At 40.1% G+C, this 18,861-nt stretch overlaps 1 protein-coding gene across 2 annotated transcripts; it reads right to left on the bottom strand.

Annotated features, from left to right (window-relative positions):
• Nucleotides 1–12,400: 12,400 nt before the first annotated feature.
• dhrs13b.2 (dehydrogenase/reductase (SDR family) member 13b.2) lies at nucleotides 12,401–18,303 on the bottom strand. 2 transcript variants are annotated; one of them, XM_026191289.1, is made up of 9 exons: nucleotides 17,998–18,303; nucleotides 17,703–17,876; nucleotides 17,356–17,631; nucleotides 16,878–17,207; nucleotides 14,389–14,736; nucleotides 14,223–14,312; nucleotides 14,069–14,088; nucleotides 13,905–13,957; nucleotides 12,401–13,556 (listed from the first exon to the last, which is right to left on the bottom strand). In XM_026191289.1, the coding sequence occupies exons 1-8, from the start codon at nucleotides 18,041–18,043 to the stop codon at nucleotides 13,943–13,945; spliced, it is 1,299 nt and encodes a 432-aa protein (XP_026047074.1). In that variant the 5' UTR covers nucleotides 18,044–18,303; the 3' UTR covers nucleotides 12,401–13,556; nucleotides 13,905–13,942. The 2 variants fall into 2 exon arrangements, with proteins under 2 accessions (XP_026047074.1, XP_026047073.1); XM_026191288.1 differs by having other exon boundaries at nucleotides 12,401–13,957.
• Between the last annotated feature and the right edge of the window lie 558 nt (nucleotides 18,304–18,861).

Raw genomic sequence — 18,861 nt, forward strand, 5'->3', positions numbered from 1 at the left:
AAACAGCTATGTGTGAAGGAATGCAGAGTGATCAGCAGGCATCTCCAAGTTGGCGTGGGCTCTTGAACTAAAACAAAAGGGAGCAGCTGCACAGTGGATTTGGAGCAGAAATGTCCCGAGCTTCTCACAGACAGTTTGCAAAATGTGCACATCGACAAAGACTGCTGAGCAGATAGCTCAGTTCATACACACTTGCGCAAACTTCGCTTACTTTCCGTCGTAACTTCTGTCAGAGCAGGCTGCCGATCACAACATTCACTTCCTCTTGCAAAGCTTTTCAAATAAAAGCCAGATACTTGTAAAAAATGAACCATATATAATGCAAATGAGCACGGTGCAGCACGGTGGCACGGTGGTTAGCACTGTTGCCGCACAGCAAGAAGGTCCTGAGTTCAATTCCACCATCAGGCCGGGGTCTTTCTGTGTGGAGTTTGCATGTTCTCCCCGTGTTTGCGTGGGTTCTCTCCGGGTACTCTGGCTTCCTCCCACCGTCCAAAGACATGCAGCTTGTGGGGATAGGTTAATTGGATAATTCAAATTGCCACTAGGTGTGAATGTGCGAGTGAATCTGAGTGTGAATGGTTGTCTGTCCCTATGTGTTAGCCCTGCGACAGACTGGCGACCTGTCCAGGGTGTACCCCGCCTCTCGCCCTATGACAGCTGGGATAGGCTCCAGCGCCCCCCGTGACCCTGAAAAGGATAAGCGGTAGCGAATGGATGGATGGATGGAGCTGTTAAACATATGAAACACATTGTTTCATATGTTTAAAAGAGCAAAAGGGATTTCAAATTTTTCAAAATACTTGATCCATCATTATTTTACATTTTAACATGGATTTCAACACATTTTAATAAAATGTGTTTTTATTCACATGGATACAAACAAATAAGTTGATTAACTAAAATGAATAAACCAGTTAAAGAAAATCAGGAAAATGTAACATAATCCCCCAAAATTGCCTACGTGTACTGAATAAATCAATAGGCTAACACATAATGCCAACATGGATGCTGCCTACTGAGCCGGCTCTTCTTTCTACAAAGGCTCAGATCCTTCAATGTATGCAGCAGGCTGCTATATAAGTTTTATCAGTTCATTGTTGCGAGCACCATCTGCTGTGTCATGCTGGGGTGTAGGCATCAAAGCAAAGGATGCAAACAGACTGAACAAACTCATCAGGAAGGCTGAGTCTGTTGTTGGCATGAAGCTCGCCACCCTGCAAGCAGCAGGGTGGCTGCTTGCAGCAAGACTGCTGGCAATCATGGACAATGACTCCCATCCCCTCCATAACACACCGGGCAATCCGAAGAGCAGTTTCAGCAAAGGGTTCCTTCAGCTTCGCTGTCTGAGGGGACGTTCAGACTCTTTAATTCATCCAGTTGGGTCAGGTCCACATATGCAAAACAGAATGAATCACACCACACTGCACCCTGTTACCTGTGTACGCCATGACATATATTTGCACACATATTTGTGTCCTTTTATATTTAGATGTATATTTATATTTATACCTATATCACTATTTTTATATTAATATTTATTAATCAATATCTCTGTTTCTAGACTTCATTTTATAGGAGTGCTTGATGTTTGTTGTATATTTGTATGACAACTCAGTTTCCCTCTGGGATTAATAATGTCTCTCTGATTCTGATAATAAATCAATAATGTTGATATATACGCCTATCGCCTATTATGTATAAACAAAAACAATGTTTGTTTATAAATAATCGGTATTCATATATATCATGTTGATAACATGATATTTGTAAATTAAAAAATATTACATTTTTTAATCATATAAATGTCACGCACCTGTCATAGATGTCCGCATTTATTTCAGTTTATCTTACACTTTCGGTCCGCTAGTAAAACGTAGTTCTATTAATCTGCGCTTGAACCGGAACCGGATGTAAGTTCCAAAACTGAAACTGAATGGTGAGAAGTGAAACTGAAATTATTCGAGAGCTGAATTTTTAAAGGATAAAATGCAGTTTCAAAGCAAATCAATTCATTTTCAAAATATAAAATTCAATTTCAATTTAGTGATGATCATTTTCAAACCATAAATTCAATTTCAAATTAGACTAATTCAAATTCAGTTTTCAAAAGCATTTATTCAAGTTACAATTCAGATTCAATCTGAGCAATTCAAATTCAAATTTAACTTATTCAAATTCAGTTTCTGATGGCACCGATTTCTGCCCATACTATGCCCTTATCAAGTCTATGTCTCTGTGTTTCCTGTTTTACTTTGAAAGTCCGTGTCTCACGATAATGTATCTGGCTTTGCTTCCCTTGTCTCATTAGCCCTGATTTGTCCCAGCTGTGGTTCCCTCCTGTCTCCCATTCCCTGATTGCTCCCTCTGTGTATTTAAGCCCTGTGTTTTCTTTGGTCTGTGTTGTGATCTCCTTCGTCCTATGCTGTGTGTTCAGTCGTCTTACGTGTGTAAGTTTATTTTTTGTTTTCAGTTTTGTTACATTTGAGTTCATGTTTTTGCCTCAAACTGTCTGCACATTGGATCCACCATTACTGGTTGCACACAGCTCATGACAAAAGCATGTCTATTTCATGCTTTGAAGAGGAAAAGTGTGAAATGGACGCAGTGGAACGGCGTTAAAATCTTCTGGTGCTGTATGGTTTCTGATGGGGGGGGGGATGTAAGTAGGAAGACTGATTAGACATCCACATGCAGAGAGCTTACATTTATTACATTTCCCTGGGCATGCAAAGGATTGTATATGCAATGATAACAAATGCAACTTTCATAGCTTTTTTTTGGTGGGGATTGTTCAGCTTTAAAAGCCAAAAGCCCATACACAAGATAAACAGGAAAGAGCAGAGTAATGACAAACATGAGAGGAAGTGAAGAAATCCTGAACAAACATGTCAGTGGCAGAAAACACTGATTTACTGGTTCATGACAAGACTTGCGTTGTTTCTAATTAACCAAAACACAAGTGTTGCAAAAGAATACTCCTACTCGCCAATTTTCACCCCCAAAATGCACACATACACACGGTACACACACTCTGCTCTGTCGTCTACAAATGAGCTAATTCATGATGAGTTTTATCAGGGCTCCAGAGAGCCAATAAATTCAGGAGTGTGTTGTCTTTACACCATGCGTATGTCAGACGCACACATGCAAACAGAATATTATGTCCCTTCTTGCTGTTTCAGTCTGGGAATCCATCATCCTGACCTTTTGTGCATTGTGGAACTGTGCGCAAAGCGTGTGGTGTGCGCAAAGCGTGTGGTGTGCGCAAAGCGTGTGGTGTGCGCAAGCGTGTGGTGTGCGCAAGCGTGTGGTGCCAGTTTCAGCTGGGTTTACAGTGTGGTTAGTACATGCTGCATTACCACAAAGTATTTTTTTTTCTCCCCTCTGATCCTCCGTGCCTTCAGGTCTTTAACTCAGCCGTCTGAATGGGTCCGCACTGAATACCACCTACTCGTAAAATCAGCTGCGGAAGCCTGCCTCTAAATTATAGTGTAAAGCATGTGGAGAGATGCAGTTTGGAAAAGGGGAACACCATCTTTCAAACCTGTCTCGAAGAGGCTTTTTTAGAGCGTCAGTTTTCCAGCTGACAAAGCTTCTTTGATAACCTAATCATAGAAATGCTGGGTTTAAGGAGGTTTCCACACAGAGTAAGTCCTGGAAACTTTATGTTGTAGATATCCTCATGTCTGAGCTTGGCTGTTCACATACAAATACAGGACTTACTCTTGGATAAGCGATGAAGTGGGGTTTTTTTTTTTTAGTTTTTTTTTTTTTTTTTTTTTAATTCCACTTTTTAGAGGAGACCTGAGATGCTGTAGAAGGTTTTCAGCTGGACAGGAAATGCCTTTGACTAGACCATTAAAAATCATGACATCTGCCATTCTTGAATTCATGAATAGTCGTTAGTTTAACATTAAACTGAGGACAAATTAAATTTTATCTATAAACGGCTACACTGAATCATTTGACAGCTTTCATTTTTAAATTTATTTTTTATTTTTTACATATTCAGCTTTATGCCACACCACAATGAGGACAATACAGAAGACTCATTTATTCTCAGCTTCTAATTAGCATAATTCACACAACCTGTTATCTGGATGTTTTAAATCTTCCAAGGGCAAGAGGACAGCTGACTGACAACAGCTGTGCAACTGAAGAGGTTTCACTTCTTGACAAGTTTGCAGTAATGGGGATGTTAGTGTAACTGCAATTATGTTTTCATACAAAATACCTTCAAACTAGTTTTTAATTCTAGTCTGTAGTTTTCTCTTAATTACAGTGCATGATGAACCATTAATGTAAATGTACAGTTCAGTTTCCTCAAGAACAACACCAAGCGCCACAGCCTATGGAGAATTCTGGTTCACTCATTATTTCATTACTTTTACTGTTCCTACATGTTCATGTTTTGTTTTGGTTTTTTTTTTTTTTGGGGGGGGGTAAAAACAACAATGCTTTTCAAGTACTTGGGGACTGGATGACCTATAAAACCAGACCAAGTGGGTATCTGCAGTCTTTGGTCCTGTGGCTTCAGTTTTCAACTTATTCTGACTCACAAGTTGTTGCAAACTGACTCTTGGCCAAGACCTTTGGCTTCACATTGTAACGGCTACAGTACGCCTTAACTTTTACAAGTATAGGTCCGACTTTGGGAAATTAAACTGAAACTGCACCAGATTTGAGTCAAACTACACTTTGGGTTGGAGCTTGTTTGATTACCACCACCCTATATGCATCCTAAAGCAGATTCTCAAGGCTAAAGCGGTATCCCTGTGTGTCAGATAATGAGATAATGATGTTAAGGGCCTTGCATTACAATCCCAGTGAACACTTCAACATAAATGGTTCAGAAACTAAATCTAGCTTCTTAAAAATTATTTTATATTATTATGTTGTCAGTTAGAACAAATGGTATAAATGGTCCCTAGGCATTAGAAGGGATGGCATACAATCTCACTGTTATGCAGATGATACCCAGCTCTTTTTCTCTTTTGAAGCCAGAAGAGACACACCAAAAAGCAGGACTGTCTTAAAGACCTGAATGACCTCTAACTTCCCGCTTCTAAATTCAGATAAAACTTGGGTTATTGTAGTCAGCTCTAAAAACATTTAGAAATATGGTACTATATCTAACCAGATACTCTGGATGGCATTACCTTGGCCTCCCATGACACTGAGGAATCCTGGAGTATTTTTTTGATTAGGGATATTGTCCTTCAATGCACATATTAAACAAAAGGAGATCAAACGGACCCAAAGTCCAGGAAGGCCACCAGCCGGCACAACCAGAGCACACCTCTAGCAGCACAAGGTAACCCAAGCCCGCCTCTGTTAAGCTGAAATGCATCTTGGATAATCATTTCTACATAATTAACTATCAAGTGTGTATGATTAGTGTTCATTAGCTTGCAGAGAGAAAAAAGAGACTGCAAACTTTTTGTATGGCAAAAAACCCTACAGGTCAAATTGAAACAAGTCATCCAATTTTGTCTGTGCTTTGTCTTTTGTCCTTAAGCGCTTTTTTTTTTTTTTTTTTTTTTTTTTTTTTTTTTTTTTTATAAACGTACAAGGAATATGGCATAATGCTAGCAAAATGTGTCTTACTCGAGAGTTGTGGGCACATATATTTTCTTCTTGAGGAGATGCTAATTTCATCCAAGCATGAAAAAGATTGAATGTCTCCCCAGAGAGAAGGAACTGTGAGGCTCAGAGTTCAGCTTTCAAAGGATGACGGCCAAAATGAGTACCAACCTGTTGCTATGCTGACCACACACCACAACAAACACAACACTTTACAAAGCATCTATCATCTGACTCAAAACTTTTCCCAGCTCCATGAAACCCTGGCCTACCCTCAGAGTGCTATACCTTCTTGGCCCTAGAGCTAGGCCCTAGCTGGCCCTAGGTTCTTACATGGCGGCGCGGCAGTAGCACGCAGCGGCCACTCCGGAGCCCAAGTGGTGCTGCATTATCGAGACCATCCTGAGTGGCTGCATCACTGTCTGGTTTGGGAACTGTGCCATATCAGACCGCAAGACCCTACAGCGGATAGTGGGAACAGCAGAGAAGATCATCGGGGTCTCTCTCCCCTCTATTGAGGACATCTACACCACACGCTGCATTCGCAAAGCCACCAGCATTGTGGCTGATCGGACACACCCCTCTCACACACTCTTCACACTCCTGCCATCTGGAAAAAGGTACCGAAGCATTCGGGCACACACATCCAGACTGTGCAACAGCTTTTTTCCACAAGCCATCCGTCTCCTCAGCAAAAAGGGACTGACTGACACACACACACACACACACACACACACACACACACACACACACACACACACACACACAATCACTCAGCTTAACTCAACTACCTCAAAACATTGAGACTGGACTGACTAATCAACACAAGTGCAAACACACTGACCTACACCACCAAACCATCGTACACACCAACCTGTAAATGCTCTTTTGCACAATATTATTACTGGACTTTTTGCACTAACTTCTGCACTTCCTAATTTTTGCTGCTACACTAAGGAATGTTTACTGTTCCTCCACTACCTCAACTCACCATCACAAAACATTATTATGTTACGTTGTGGGGTTTTTGTTTGTTTGTTTTTTTTTGTCACACTGTCACTTGCTGCTCTTGTTTGCACATTTGCACGTGCACTTTGTCTGCTGTCTGATAACAAAAAAAGTCATCCTTAGATAGTTGTTTCGCCTCACTGTGTACTGTTAAACTGTATATGGTTGAAGTGACAATAAAGCCGACTTGACTTGACTTGACTTGAGCTGGAAGCAAGTGTTACACAGGTATGGCACACAATGAAGACATTTAAAACTCATGTAGTAGGTTGCAGATGGGGATCAGATCAGATAACATAAACTGTGTCACACTCTAATCACTGAAGGTCGCTCTCATTTACAGTTCTTCCCCTCCAGTTTCCATGCAAACACAAACAGATGGAGAAGTTTAAAAATACAAAGTGCCAGATGTGATTAACATGACCGATTCTCTTTTAATCACGTCCCATTTTGCTCCCCATTAAGTCGTCAGTTCTTATCGCTGCCCAGTTACAACATAAATTGTATCTTTTGTTTTGGTTTGTTTTTGTTTTTGTTTTTTTTGTTTTTTACTATACAGATCTAAAAAGGTTTTCCTAAAAACAAAACCAAGCGTTCCCCTGTGAGCGGATCCTAGCTATTTTCTTCCTACATGTTCATGACACTGACTGCATAGCTATCCAGTGACACATCCCCATTTTATGATCTAACTTAAACATAGGGTTTGAGGCATGTCATACAAATCATATTTCACTCTCTTGCGCAACCGTGATGTTTCAACATGAAAACTTGAAGCATCCATAGCTCCTGGCTGATAGTACCCCATTGTCAGCCAGGCCAGGTACTGCAAGCATGAGCTCATGCTCTCCAGGCTGCTGCATGTTGGGGTTTTTTTTTTTTCGTTGTTTGTTTTTTTTCCCTACGTGCTGAGATTCCATGCACCCTGACCTCACCAGAGAAACTGGCAGGGCACAGAGTTAAGTCTGAACATAAACTGCACGAGTCAGGTTCTGTCAGTGAGAACCGTGACGGCAATTAGCTGCTTTGCTTTTCCAAACACCCTACATGTTAGAAATCTGACTGATGTGTCACAACAGCTTTGGAGAGGAGAGCCAGACAGCCAGGCTGCCGTTAGAGCTGTTTATTATTTCACCATCACAGGAGGAGTGCTCTGAGAGCTCTGAGCTGAACTCAAGAAGCACGTGGAAGAAAGGCAAAGGAAGAAATCCAAAGTAACTGTGGGGAGAAAAGAACCAAAGCCGCCGCACAGAGATTAAAGCCCAAACAGTAAAGTAATATCCACATGATCTCTAAACACACTCAGACACTGATTTTCTACTCGATATTCCCAGATCTTCATTATGTGTGCCGTGAAGAGTGTAGCCAGCAGCTGACATGAATTTGCCTATGAGTTTAAGATACCAGTTTTTCTTTGGAGACACAGCAGGATCAGTACAGTCTGTACGGATAGGACACCATTAATAAAACACCTTCCATGGACTATGACAACAACAACAACAAAAACATGTAAAACTCAACATGTGGTCCTGAAGAGAAAAACACCGGTTCAAAGGTACTGGCTAAGCCTGTGCCACCTACCATGCTGTATGGTAATTACATTGTGTGCTGTATGTTATGGTTCTCATTCATTATTGACATCAGAGATTAAATTAAATTAAATTCATAGAAATTACATCATCAAAGCAGACATGAGGCTGAGTGACAGTTCAGTGTTTTACCAGTTTACCTACAATATAATGTAGCTATTACAGCAATTTGCAGTTTCTGTGGCACCCACTGACTTTAACAACACTTGAATGTGATAATCATTTTTTACTGTGTTTCCAGTGTTTTTAAAGAAAGTAATGGAGGGAGGCGTAAGAGATCAGTGATCAGTGTGTCTTGTGATCTTACTGGTTCACAGTTTGCAGTTAACTCAAACTGTTAAAAACATGCAATGAAATCCACACAGAATATGGAGATAGATAGATAGATAGATAGATAAAAAATTGGCCATATTATATTTACATTACCACAGTGAGATTATTTTTTGTCTCATGAACAACATTAGCTAATTGTTATTTACTAACTAATCTTGAAATGACTCTTCAGTACAGAAATGAAGCCCAACTATCATGTTTTACAGTCCGGTGGTCTCAGCCTCAGATACTCAACTAATCAAAGTGATGTCATGACAAAAATGAATGACCAACAAAACATTTTTCTCCTTCATTTCTGTCACACAAAGCTGTATGAAACGTTTCTCGCGGTCAGTATCATGGTTGCTAGGCAACCTGAACAGCGCGACGAAGGCTAGACCGTCCCATTTCACAAGCCTCTCACTTCCGCACTTCTCGTACGTATAGTACGCATCGTACGTAGTGCGCGTACTTCAAGCGTGCAGACCCTGAATTGGGGCACAGCCATAGAGAGGTGAGGCTGAGATGGCGTGAACATATGAATACTGAACAAAGCATGTTGAAGATGGAGCTGCCAGACAGGAAAAAAGTCAAGTTTTTGGATCTACTACTATCTACTACTGAGCATTTATGGGTATTTACAGCCACAGCCTTTCTCCTCTTTCACTTTCTTCGGGATTCAGTTACTGCAGAATATTTTTTCGTGACAGGGGACTCCAGCCAGTTTTGCATATTTGTACAAATTTTAATATTTGACTTCTCCACAGTCGGGTCTGTCTTTTCTTTCCCAGTGACTTGTACCAACAAGTCCACAGACATAAGATCACAGATAAGCATTGAAACAACAGAGAAGAATAGTGTTAGATCAACATTAAATCATCTTCAGCCTCCTGCCTTACGGTGAGTTAATTGTTCCCTGTACTTTTACAACATCCAGGGATCAGAGAGTGTGTGTGGTTCAGTATATCAACAGTGAAATCAGGCCCCATCCAGCACCGGCCTCAGCTTGCTGCCTGTCTCTGCAAACTGGATTATCATCTTAAGATCTGTGACTGGATAAAGTTGCAGTAATTACACAGAACTAGGCCATCATGGAATTTCACAAATGTCATGCTCATCTTTTTCTATGGAATGATAATCTGTAACTGATATAGCCGTTGATGATGTTGTAAGTGCTGATGTCGTTTTAACTGAAATTACACAACTAGCATGTTGTACATTTCTTTGGCCAATAAATGGAGGTTACCAGCAGAGCTTCCACTGCAATTGTAGACCTCACTTCAAACTTGAGCACACAGCCAGACACACACAGCTCCTCTAGAGCTAGATTTGATGATAGATATTGATAAAGACCCAAGATTTCTGTCATTTTAACCATTTTTTAAACTTGTTTACTGTCAGCTACATATTCCTGCTCTTTGGCCTTTATCTTTGAAGAGAGGCCAACGCTACATCCATTATCCATGATTTATATGAGAATATTCTATATTGAGATAATCTTCCACGACACACCTGATCATTGCTCGTGGCACACCTATGTGCTGTGGCACAATGGTTGGGAAACGCTGTATTATATTATACATTTCTTACATAAAGTGGCAAAAAATTAAGGTTTGATGCCATGTATATTCTTTACAATCCCTGTTTTGACTGGTGTGAAAAAAGTATTTTGAAAGTGTCTTTTTCACTTGAGTGATAAATCAAGTTTGGTTGGCTGTTGGTTGTGGTCATGACACAGACTAGCAGACTCTCACACCTGTGAACAGACAGAATACATCTCACAAGGAGACAACTGATAAAATCAGAATGGAGAAGGTAGGAGCAGGATTTATGTGAACTGTGGTTTTACTTTAAAAACACTGCAGCACTGATAACGTTTTGTTTTTGTTTGTTTTTTTCAAACATGACGTATATGTGTAAGCATATCATCCCTCTTATCATGAAATCTTGATGGTATCTGGTCATCATTTATCCTGAGATTGATAGCCTTTGTCTGGTTTGTCTGTAATTTTTAATGGCTGTGTTTTTGCTCTGCTCTTGTTTGTCACATGGCATTACTTCAAAGAATATGAAAAGCGAAGTCTGTTATATTTTTTTTAATTAATTTTCTTTCCTTTCCTCCCTTTTGCCTGTGGCACATCTTAGACAGCTTTAAATTTGCTTTAATGTGTTTGTCTCTCCTAAACATTTGTGATCAAACCCTGGGCCACACACACACACACACACACACACTTTTATCCCTTAGGGCACCAGAGGCAGGCATCAAAACGGATGTGATAACACCATTATTCTTCTGAAATTCTTTTTAAAAGGAGAGCGACAAATGGGTTATTTCACACAACTCTTCTCCTCAGTCCTGCAGTTCATGAATGTCCATTTAAACAACACTGTGCCATGAAACAGACTTTAACAATATAGATGATTTCTCACTAATTGAACTTTACTTACAAATATAGCTACATCTTTCTCATGTAGTTGTTAAGACTTTTTTTTCCTATACCTGACATACTGTATTTTCCACACTATGTCATGGCGAAGTGTATGCCAACCAGATGTGGGCCAGGTCTGGCAATGATGGCACTATTTATGTTCCTATTTTCTTATTTTAGTTAGAAGACCCAAATGCCATGTTGCAATAGTATACTGCTATGATAGACAACATTTCAAATGCAGGTTTGACAGGTTTGTGAGTGTACACTTTATCCAAAACCTAGTCACCTACTCATGCTTATCACTGGGTGGCTGTAGCTCAGGAGGTAGAGCTGGTCACCTACTGATCGGAAGGTTAGTAGTGCGATTCCTGGCTCCTCCAGTCTGCAAGAGTGTGAATGTGTATGAATATACAGGGTGGGCCATTTATATGGATACACCGTAATAAAATGGGAATGGTTGGTGATATTAAAGTCCTGTTTGTGGCACATTAGTATATGTGAGGGAGCAAACTCCTCAAGATGGGTGTTGACCATGGTGGCCATTTAGAAGTCGGCCATCTTGGATACAACTTTTGTTTTTTCAATAGGAAGAGGGCCATGTGACACATCAAACTTATTGGTAATGTCACAAGAAAAACAATGGTGTGCTTGGTTTCAAAAATTAATGCACAACTCATGTATTTTATAAAGGAAGGGCTCAGAGACCCCAATTGGGCTCCCATGAGCAAGATGAAAGCAGGAGATTCATGTCACAAGTTGGGATGTGGCATGTGTGTGTTTAAGTCAACAATATGTTACACTGCAAATAAAAAGTCAATTCTCATTTCACACATACAACATTCTGCTCATACAACTGAAAAGCAGAGGAACTTAGACATTAATAGTAAAGTTGTTGGTTTTTTTTAAATAAACATGAAGACAACTTTTCTAAAGCAAAGCTATAAGATCTGTAAGGTAAGTATGAGAGGAACATTGAAACGCATCTACAAAACAATCACATAAATAAGCAAAAGTTAGATTTTCCCACAAAAGAATTTAGCAATTGCCCTCTCTTGTTCTTTCTTTTAAAAATTCTTTTAAAATGTGTTTAATTACATTTTTAAGAATACATTTGGGTTCAATCCAAAAGTCTCAGCTGCAAAATGATGCAAAAACAGATACACAAATGTAAAAATTGTTTTCTGCAACAGAGTTAATCTGGTTTTCATAAACTATGATTGAACAAGTAAGAAAGCCAACATAGAAAGTTGAAAAACTGTCTATTTGCATTACAAGACTGCAGCAACTATTTAGCATTCAGCAGCACACATCAACCTGAGGAATCTGATGAAACACCCTCATTGTTGAGTTAGTGAGTGCTCCAAGTCCAAAATATTCAGAAAATACATTTTAATTCCAAAACATTTTATTATTTAACCATGTGCTGCCAAGATAGTGCAAAAATGTTTCATAATATAAACTCCATAAGCTATTAAGTTAGTGGTCGTCATTCTCATTTATTCCCATTATTCAACAGGTTTTCAGCAGTAGAATCGCTACAGATACGCAGTTATTCCAAGTGCCTGGTACACTTTTCTTGTAAATAACAAACACTCCAGTTATCTTCAGTGTTTTTAATCAAAACTATTCTGTAATTCCACAAAATCGAACAAAACATTTTCATTTCTTTATCGGAGCATGGATTTGATTTGTTTGTTTGAAAAAAAACACACACCTGAAGATCATGAACGTGTTCAAATTTGTTCAGAAAACCTTTCTCTGCAGCACTTTAAGTGGTCTAAAACACCACAAGGCACCTTCAAAATGTGATTGCTGCATTATGAACATTGAGTGGTTGCTCCAGCTGTTCTTTACCACCCCTGATCCCAATTGATAAAATGGGTTTCGTTAAGACCAGTCTCTAAAAAGCAGTTCAGACCAAGCAACAGTCCTTCAAGAGTAAAAAAAATAAAAATAAAAAAGCTGCAGTTCCACTATTGGCCAATTAAGGTTTGCTAAAAAAAACAAATCAATCCCCATAGATTTCCATGTTAAAAAGCATGTTTACAGACTGGTATAGGAAAGTCTCCTCTATGGATAGTTTCGACCTTTCCTTCTCTTAATGTCATGTAATGTGTGATATTTTTCTATAACTCATCTATTTGGACACAAGTAAGGTTTAAGTTAGGGATGTTATATTTGTAATATAATAGTCCGACAAATAATATAACCTGCTGTGTAGTTTGGCATGTTCAAAAAGTTTGTAAAAATACTGGAATTTCACTCTCCAGAACTGAAGCCCCCATTTAGCAGATACTTAATTTAATGAATATTGCTTGCTAACCAAGTTAGCTAGCTAATATCTACAATCTACCCCCATCATCAAATATTGTCTCTTACTGCTCCTAAAAGACAGCCTGGTATCGTCCAAAATCCCAAGGCTTAACCTTCAAAGTGAGGAATCCAGAAACTACTGGGTGAGATCACTGTGGCTACATCCATCTTTTACATACAGTCTGTGGGTTGCGCCAAACAACTTTAAGCCTGATAATAATAGGCTTAAGGTGTCTCTTAGTGGATGATGATTCACATGAATAAACATGTGAATATAGCCATTGCCTAGCAGCAGTGCTGTCCTGCTAATTTGTTGTTCCTGGGGTAAAAGAAAAGGCATTTAGATTAATATTATAGTAAGAAGAAAACAGGAAAATGAATAGGACTCTCTCAGGATTCTAATAAACACAAGAACACACTGATAGCCAAGCAAACCCAGTTAATTACAAATAGGAGGAAATGCACAGCAGGGGCGGACTTAGGTTGTATGGACGTGGTTTACTACAAAACAATCAGACTTTCAGAGTCCATGAAATTAAACTTAAATCAGTGCAACACAAAAACAATCAGTTTCACAGAAACCCAAATATACCTAAAAACTAAAATCAAGCATTTCAGCATTTCTAAAATTAAAAAAAAAAAGATGGGGGGGTGCTGCTGTTCTCACTGATGGGTGTGATGCTCTGCTCAGGCCATCAGCGCTGCTCAGTATGGCTTCTTCTGCTCGTGACAGGCACAAAAACACACACATCATTGAAAACAAAGGTAATTAAATATCATTGTGACTGGTGTCATTACATCAAATGCATTTTTTAAATAATATAATCTTACCTCTACTGCCCTTTTCCTTACTGTGGAGAAAATAAATGAGAATTACTCTTTAGGACATCAACACCTCATGTAGCTCCACAAACAGCTAACACATGTAAGCTGTATATGTTTCCAGGAAGCGCTGGTGGGTTTGCGGCCTGTTTATATCACTCACCTGAGTGCAGGTAGCGCAGCATTACAAACAGGATGACCAACAGGATTACAATCAAACCAAGAACAATGTTAAACATCCAGCTCCCTGGCTCTGAAACAGATAACACACATGAGACTCTGCTGCTCCCTACTGATAGTTTACAGTATTACACTGAGACGTCTCTCACCTTCCACATTCAGAATGAAGCTCTTTTTGATGGGCACTTTCAGGGAGTGATGAGAGACACTGCAAGTAAACTGTTTGCCAGACTGCCTGAGCGAAGCCTTGAGGTAGAAGAAAGCTGACAGCGAGTAGGTCCTGTCCTGGTTATGTTTGTGGCTGGACAGTAGGATGTTATCCAGTACCTTGGGCAGAGGAGCACCAACCCTCTGGCCTGACGCTGCCGGGTCCTGCTCGTACCAAACTATCTCCACATCCAGGGGGTAATAGCTGTTTGCCTCACACACAACTTTCTGCTCCTGGCCCTCCTGCAGTGAGAAGGTGGGTCCCACATTGAGGGAGACACGAGGAGGCTCTTAGGAGAGAAAGAATGGAAAATGTAAAAAGTTATCCCAAATGTATGAATCCACAGCTTCTGTGTTCTAAGTGATGGAAACATTAAAAAAATCACACGTGAATTTCATTAACCATCATGGAGGGATGGATGGATAATTGTTATTAATCTCTGTCTCTCTTCCACAGCATGTCGTCTATCCTGTCTTCCTTCCCTCACCCCAACCGGTTGCAGCAAATGGCCGCCCCTCCCTGAGCCTGGTTCTGCAGGAGGTTTCTTCCTGTTAAAAGGGAGTTCTTCCTCCCCACTGTCACCAAGTGCAGCTTGAACTGACTGTTGCTGTGAATATAACTGACACAGGAAGCCACTGCTTTAATTTCAAGCTAACAATATAACAAATGAATGAGAACAATGTGTAACTCAGCTGGAGTTAGAGAAGAATAACTCAGTGATTATATGTAGTAGTAGCCAAGAGGTGTGGTCTCTGTGAAGGAGCAATGAAGGATAAACTGGGGGGGCTGGATAGCTGTCATAGGGCCGTCATAAGGAAAAGTGTTTGTGATCCCTGATGATCATTTGAATTGGAGACATTTGAAATTTCTGAATATTTGTAAAAGTTGACAGTAAGACACAACTTACTGAGCCACATAGAGCCCACTTTGATCTTAAGCGAGCTGGACCAGTTAAATTACCATTTCTATCAGTGTAAATGAGTTTAACTAATTTCAACAATACATCTCTGTTGTTCTACATGAGACATACAACATACTGCTTTAATAAACTACATTAATCTGTTAGCGCAACTTTTTTGGCTTAAGTTTTTTTTTTTTTAAAGTGTAACATTACAGAAAACTCTGGTAGCTCCTTACCTGTAGTGCCCTATAATTATAAGGCAGAAAGTTAAATTTCCTATTTTTATTATTTATTTTACTCTAGAAGCATTGTTTTGTTTTTTAAAAAAGCTGACATTTCTAGAGCAGACAGTAAAAATACAGTAACTTTTCTGTCATTTAATTTTTTATTTGCTATTTTATTGTTGTAGCATGAATGGCTATGGGGGAGTTCTCGCAGAGCAGGTCAGCCACTAATCAGAAGGTCGGTGGTTCGATCCCAGGCTGCCTCCTGGCTGCATGCCAAATATCCTTGGGCAAGATACTAACCCCATGTTTGCCTACTGGTGGTGGTCAGAGACTGTGTCCGGCAGCTGTTCTCTGTCAGTGCGCCCCAGGGCAGCTGTGGCTACAATGTAGCTTGCTATCACCAGTGTGTGAATGTGTGTGTGAATGGGTGAATGACTGAATGTAGTGTAAAGCGCTTTGGGGTCCTTAGGACTAGAAAAGCGCTATACAAATGCAGGCCATTTACCATTTATCAGCAGGATAACTATAACATTTATAAAAATACAGTTTTAACTGTATTTTTTAAAACTTCTTCTTCAAAGCTCTTCTTCACATTTCCAGTGGCCGATTAGAGTCTTTGCCTAGCTGACTTTATGTCAAACAACGCTAGGCAATGTTTGGATGAAGTCAGGACCTAGAAGGGCAGGTAATATGCTGCCTGAGCATGAAGCACTGAAAGGAGCTGGTGGTGTCAGCTGTGAAGAGCATGAAATGAAAGTAGATGAAATCTCAGCTGAGGCTCATTAAAAGTTCTCAGGGTCCACTGTCCATTCAAGTGCCCATTATCCCTAACTAAAGGGAACCCATTAAACTAATTTCCAGCCCCATTTGTTTCATTCTTGCTGTACAGTAGAGCAGCTTTACATGATGCACAGTTCAAAATAATCTTGATTTAACTGGGTCTTGAAATTGCTCTTCAGCGCTAACTCCTCCCCCTTTACACCAAGTTTCTTCTGATTGGTTGGACCTTATGAACAAAAGATTAAAAGAGTGGATGGGTTGGGCTTCTCTCCTTACAACCACATTAGGGATATCCACTCTCACTGACTTCATACAGATCTAAAAGTAGAAAAACTGTTTAAAGTCTAGATATGGATACTTGTTATGAAAATCTGAAAATCTGACCATGTTTAATATGGAACAGTATGACAGAAAAACTAAAAAAAAAAAACAGAATCAGTCCCCTTTATAATCCATTTTTCAGTTTAACTAATGTAACAGGCAGAATTAGTATTAGTACTTTGTGTCATCTGATTTCCTCACCTTCGATGTGCAGATTTATGTCCACATTGCCAAACAGTGGATTCACTGACACTGAACAAATGTAGGTCCCTTCACTGCTCATCTTAGACAGGGGGAGGGTGTAGGTGGCATCGCCAGTCGCCAGAGCCTTCAGCCCAACGCCGCTCCCCTGGGTGTGCCCGGTGCGGCTGGTGTAGCTGAAGAGTTTATTCCTCTCTCCCCGGTGCTGCCAGTGCCACTCCACAGTGATGTTGGCACCCTTGTGGTCAACGTCAAACTGGCAGTGGAGCTTTTGCTGGGACATCAGGCCTGCTTTCACTGAAGGAGTCTTTGTTTTGATGACCATGGCGACTGTGGAAACAGATCTGGTGACTGTCTGCACAAATTTCTCAAAACAAGTGGCCCACCATGTCCCATAACTACACATGCATCATCAACAATAAGTATCATATGATAGATATAATTTTCTGATTCTGAAATCCTCATATGGTGAGTTTACCTGTGGTGGTGAGAACCTCTCTGTCAGGGATGGGGGGCCATTTGCGGTAGTCCTGCTCTCCTGGGGGAGGCTGGTCAGAGGGGTGCCTGAGGAAACCAGTGACTGTAAAGAGGCCCCTGCTGTGTCTGAGGGTACAGAGGAACCAGCGGTTGTACTCTAGGGCGCCCATGACAGGCCAGCGGACATAAATGCCCTCTGTGCTGTATCTGCGTAGCTCACACTCCAGCTGCTCTTCCTCCACCCCCTCCACATACCGCCTCAGGTCCAACTTTGATCCTAGAATAGGACACATGCAGTCAAATCAAATGTCTTTCAGCCTTCTCCTCATGCAGCCTGCAGTAACTCACCAGTGATTAATAAAGTGATGGCGTTTGGGTTAACAGGAGCATCTTCTTTCTGACCAAATTGCAGCATAGCCTCTCTGTGGATGAGTCGAGTCTCAGTGTGCCCCTCATTATTAGTAAACACATGTTCGTCAGTGAACTGACAGGGCAGCCACGGGTTCTGGATACTCCACACACCTAAATCACACAGACATATGCACAATATCATCATTAAGCATATGATTCCATTCATGCAGTCGAGTGTAGCGTCCACACTAGCTCTAAAAACGCGGTGACAAAGCCTTGCACAATAACTCACCTGCACTTAGATACAAGTAAATAAGGATATTTAAGATTAAACCCATGATTCTTCATTGGTGACCCCGCAGAAAATCCCCTTTAGTTCGGTTGCCACTCGAAGTTTCTCCGGATACTTTCACTTTCATTTTCAAGGAAAAAAAACTGGCTTTGCAGACGCTCCGATCACGTGACAAGCAGCACACAAAGTAAGAGGGAAAATATGAAATTATAATAATATTCGCCGTTAAATTGCACTAGTTTCAACGTTAGATTGTTAAAACCCCTAGTTATTGTTTTGTTTAGTAGTAATCTGGCTGTGTCCAGTGCGCACTACTGTGTGACAAGTTACTCACAAAATATCCATAATCATGCCCACAGTTGTATTTCTACAGAGGTTTCTCCACACGTCTCAACGAGTCAACTGTAGGTTATGCTTCCATTTTTTTTTACGCCATCAAACTCGTAGTACTGCCTTTGACCTGAGGTGTTGCTGTGAGTGCACCAGAGCACATCCACAGCCACAGCACAGGAAGGTTTTTTTTTTGTTTGTTTTGGTTTTGTTTGTTTTGTTTTTTTTTACAAAAATTTTTATTCATGAACAATAGCACAAGAAACAGACAAGAAACTTAGAGTATTCATCAAATAAAAATCATGTGTAAAAACTGTGTGTTTAAGAAGCTAAAACAAAGTTATAAACTATCAGAAAGCAGTAACTTGTCTCAAATTAATTTAAAATGGCCAGGTAAAGCAACTTCTGTATTTATTTTTATTTAATGTTAATAACTGTACAATACTCTGTTTTTGGTAACTATTGTCCATGATGTAAATATGTAAAAAAAAATGTGCATGCTTCTGTTCTGTGTCCTGTGTGTCCTATTTGTTT

Source organism: Astatotilapia calliptera, chromosome 14, assembly GCF_900246225.1.
Source record: "Astatotilapia calliptera chromosome 14, fAstCal1.2, whole genome shotgun sequence".
In the NCBI taxonomy this organism is placed as follows: domain Eukaryota; kingdom Metazoa; phylum Chordata; class Actinopteri; order Cichliformes; family Cichlidae; genus Astatotilapia; species Astatotilapia calliptera.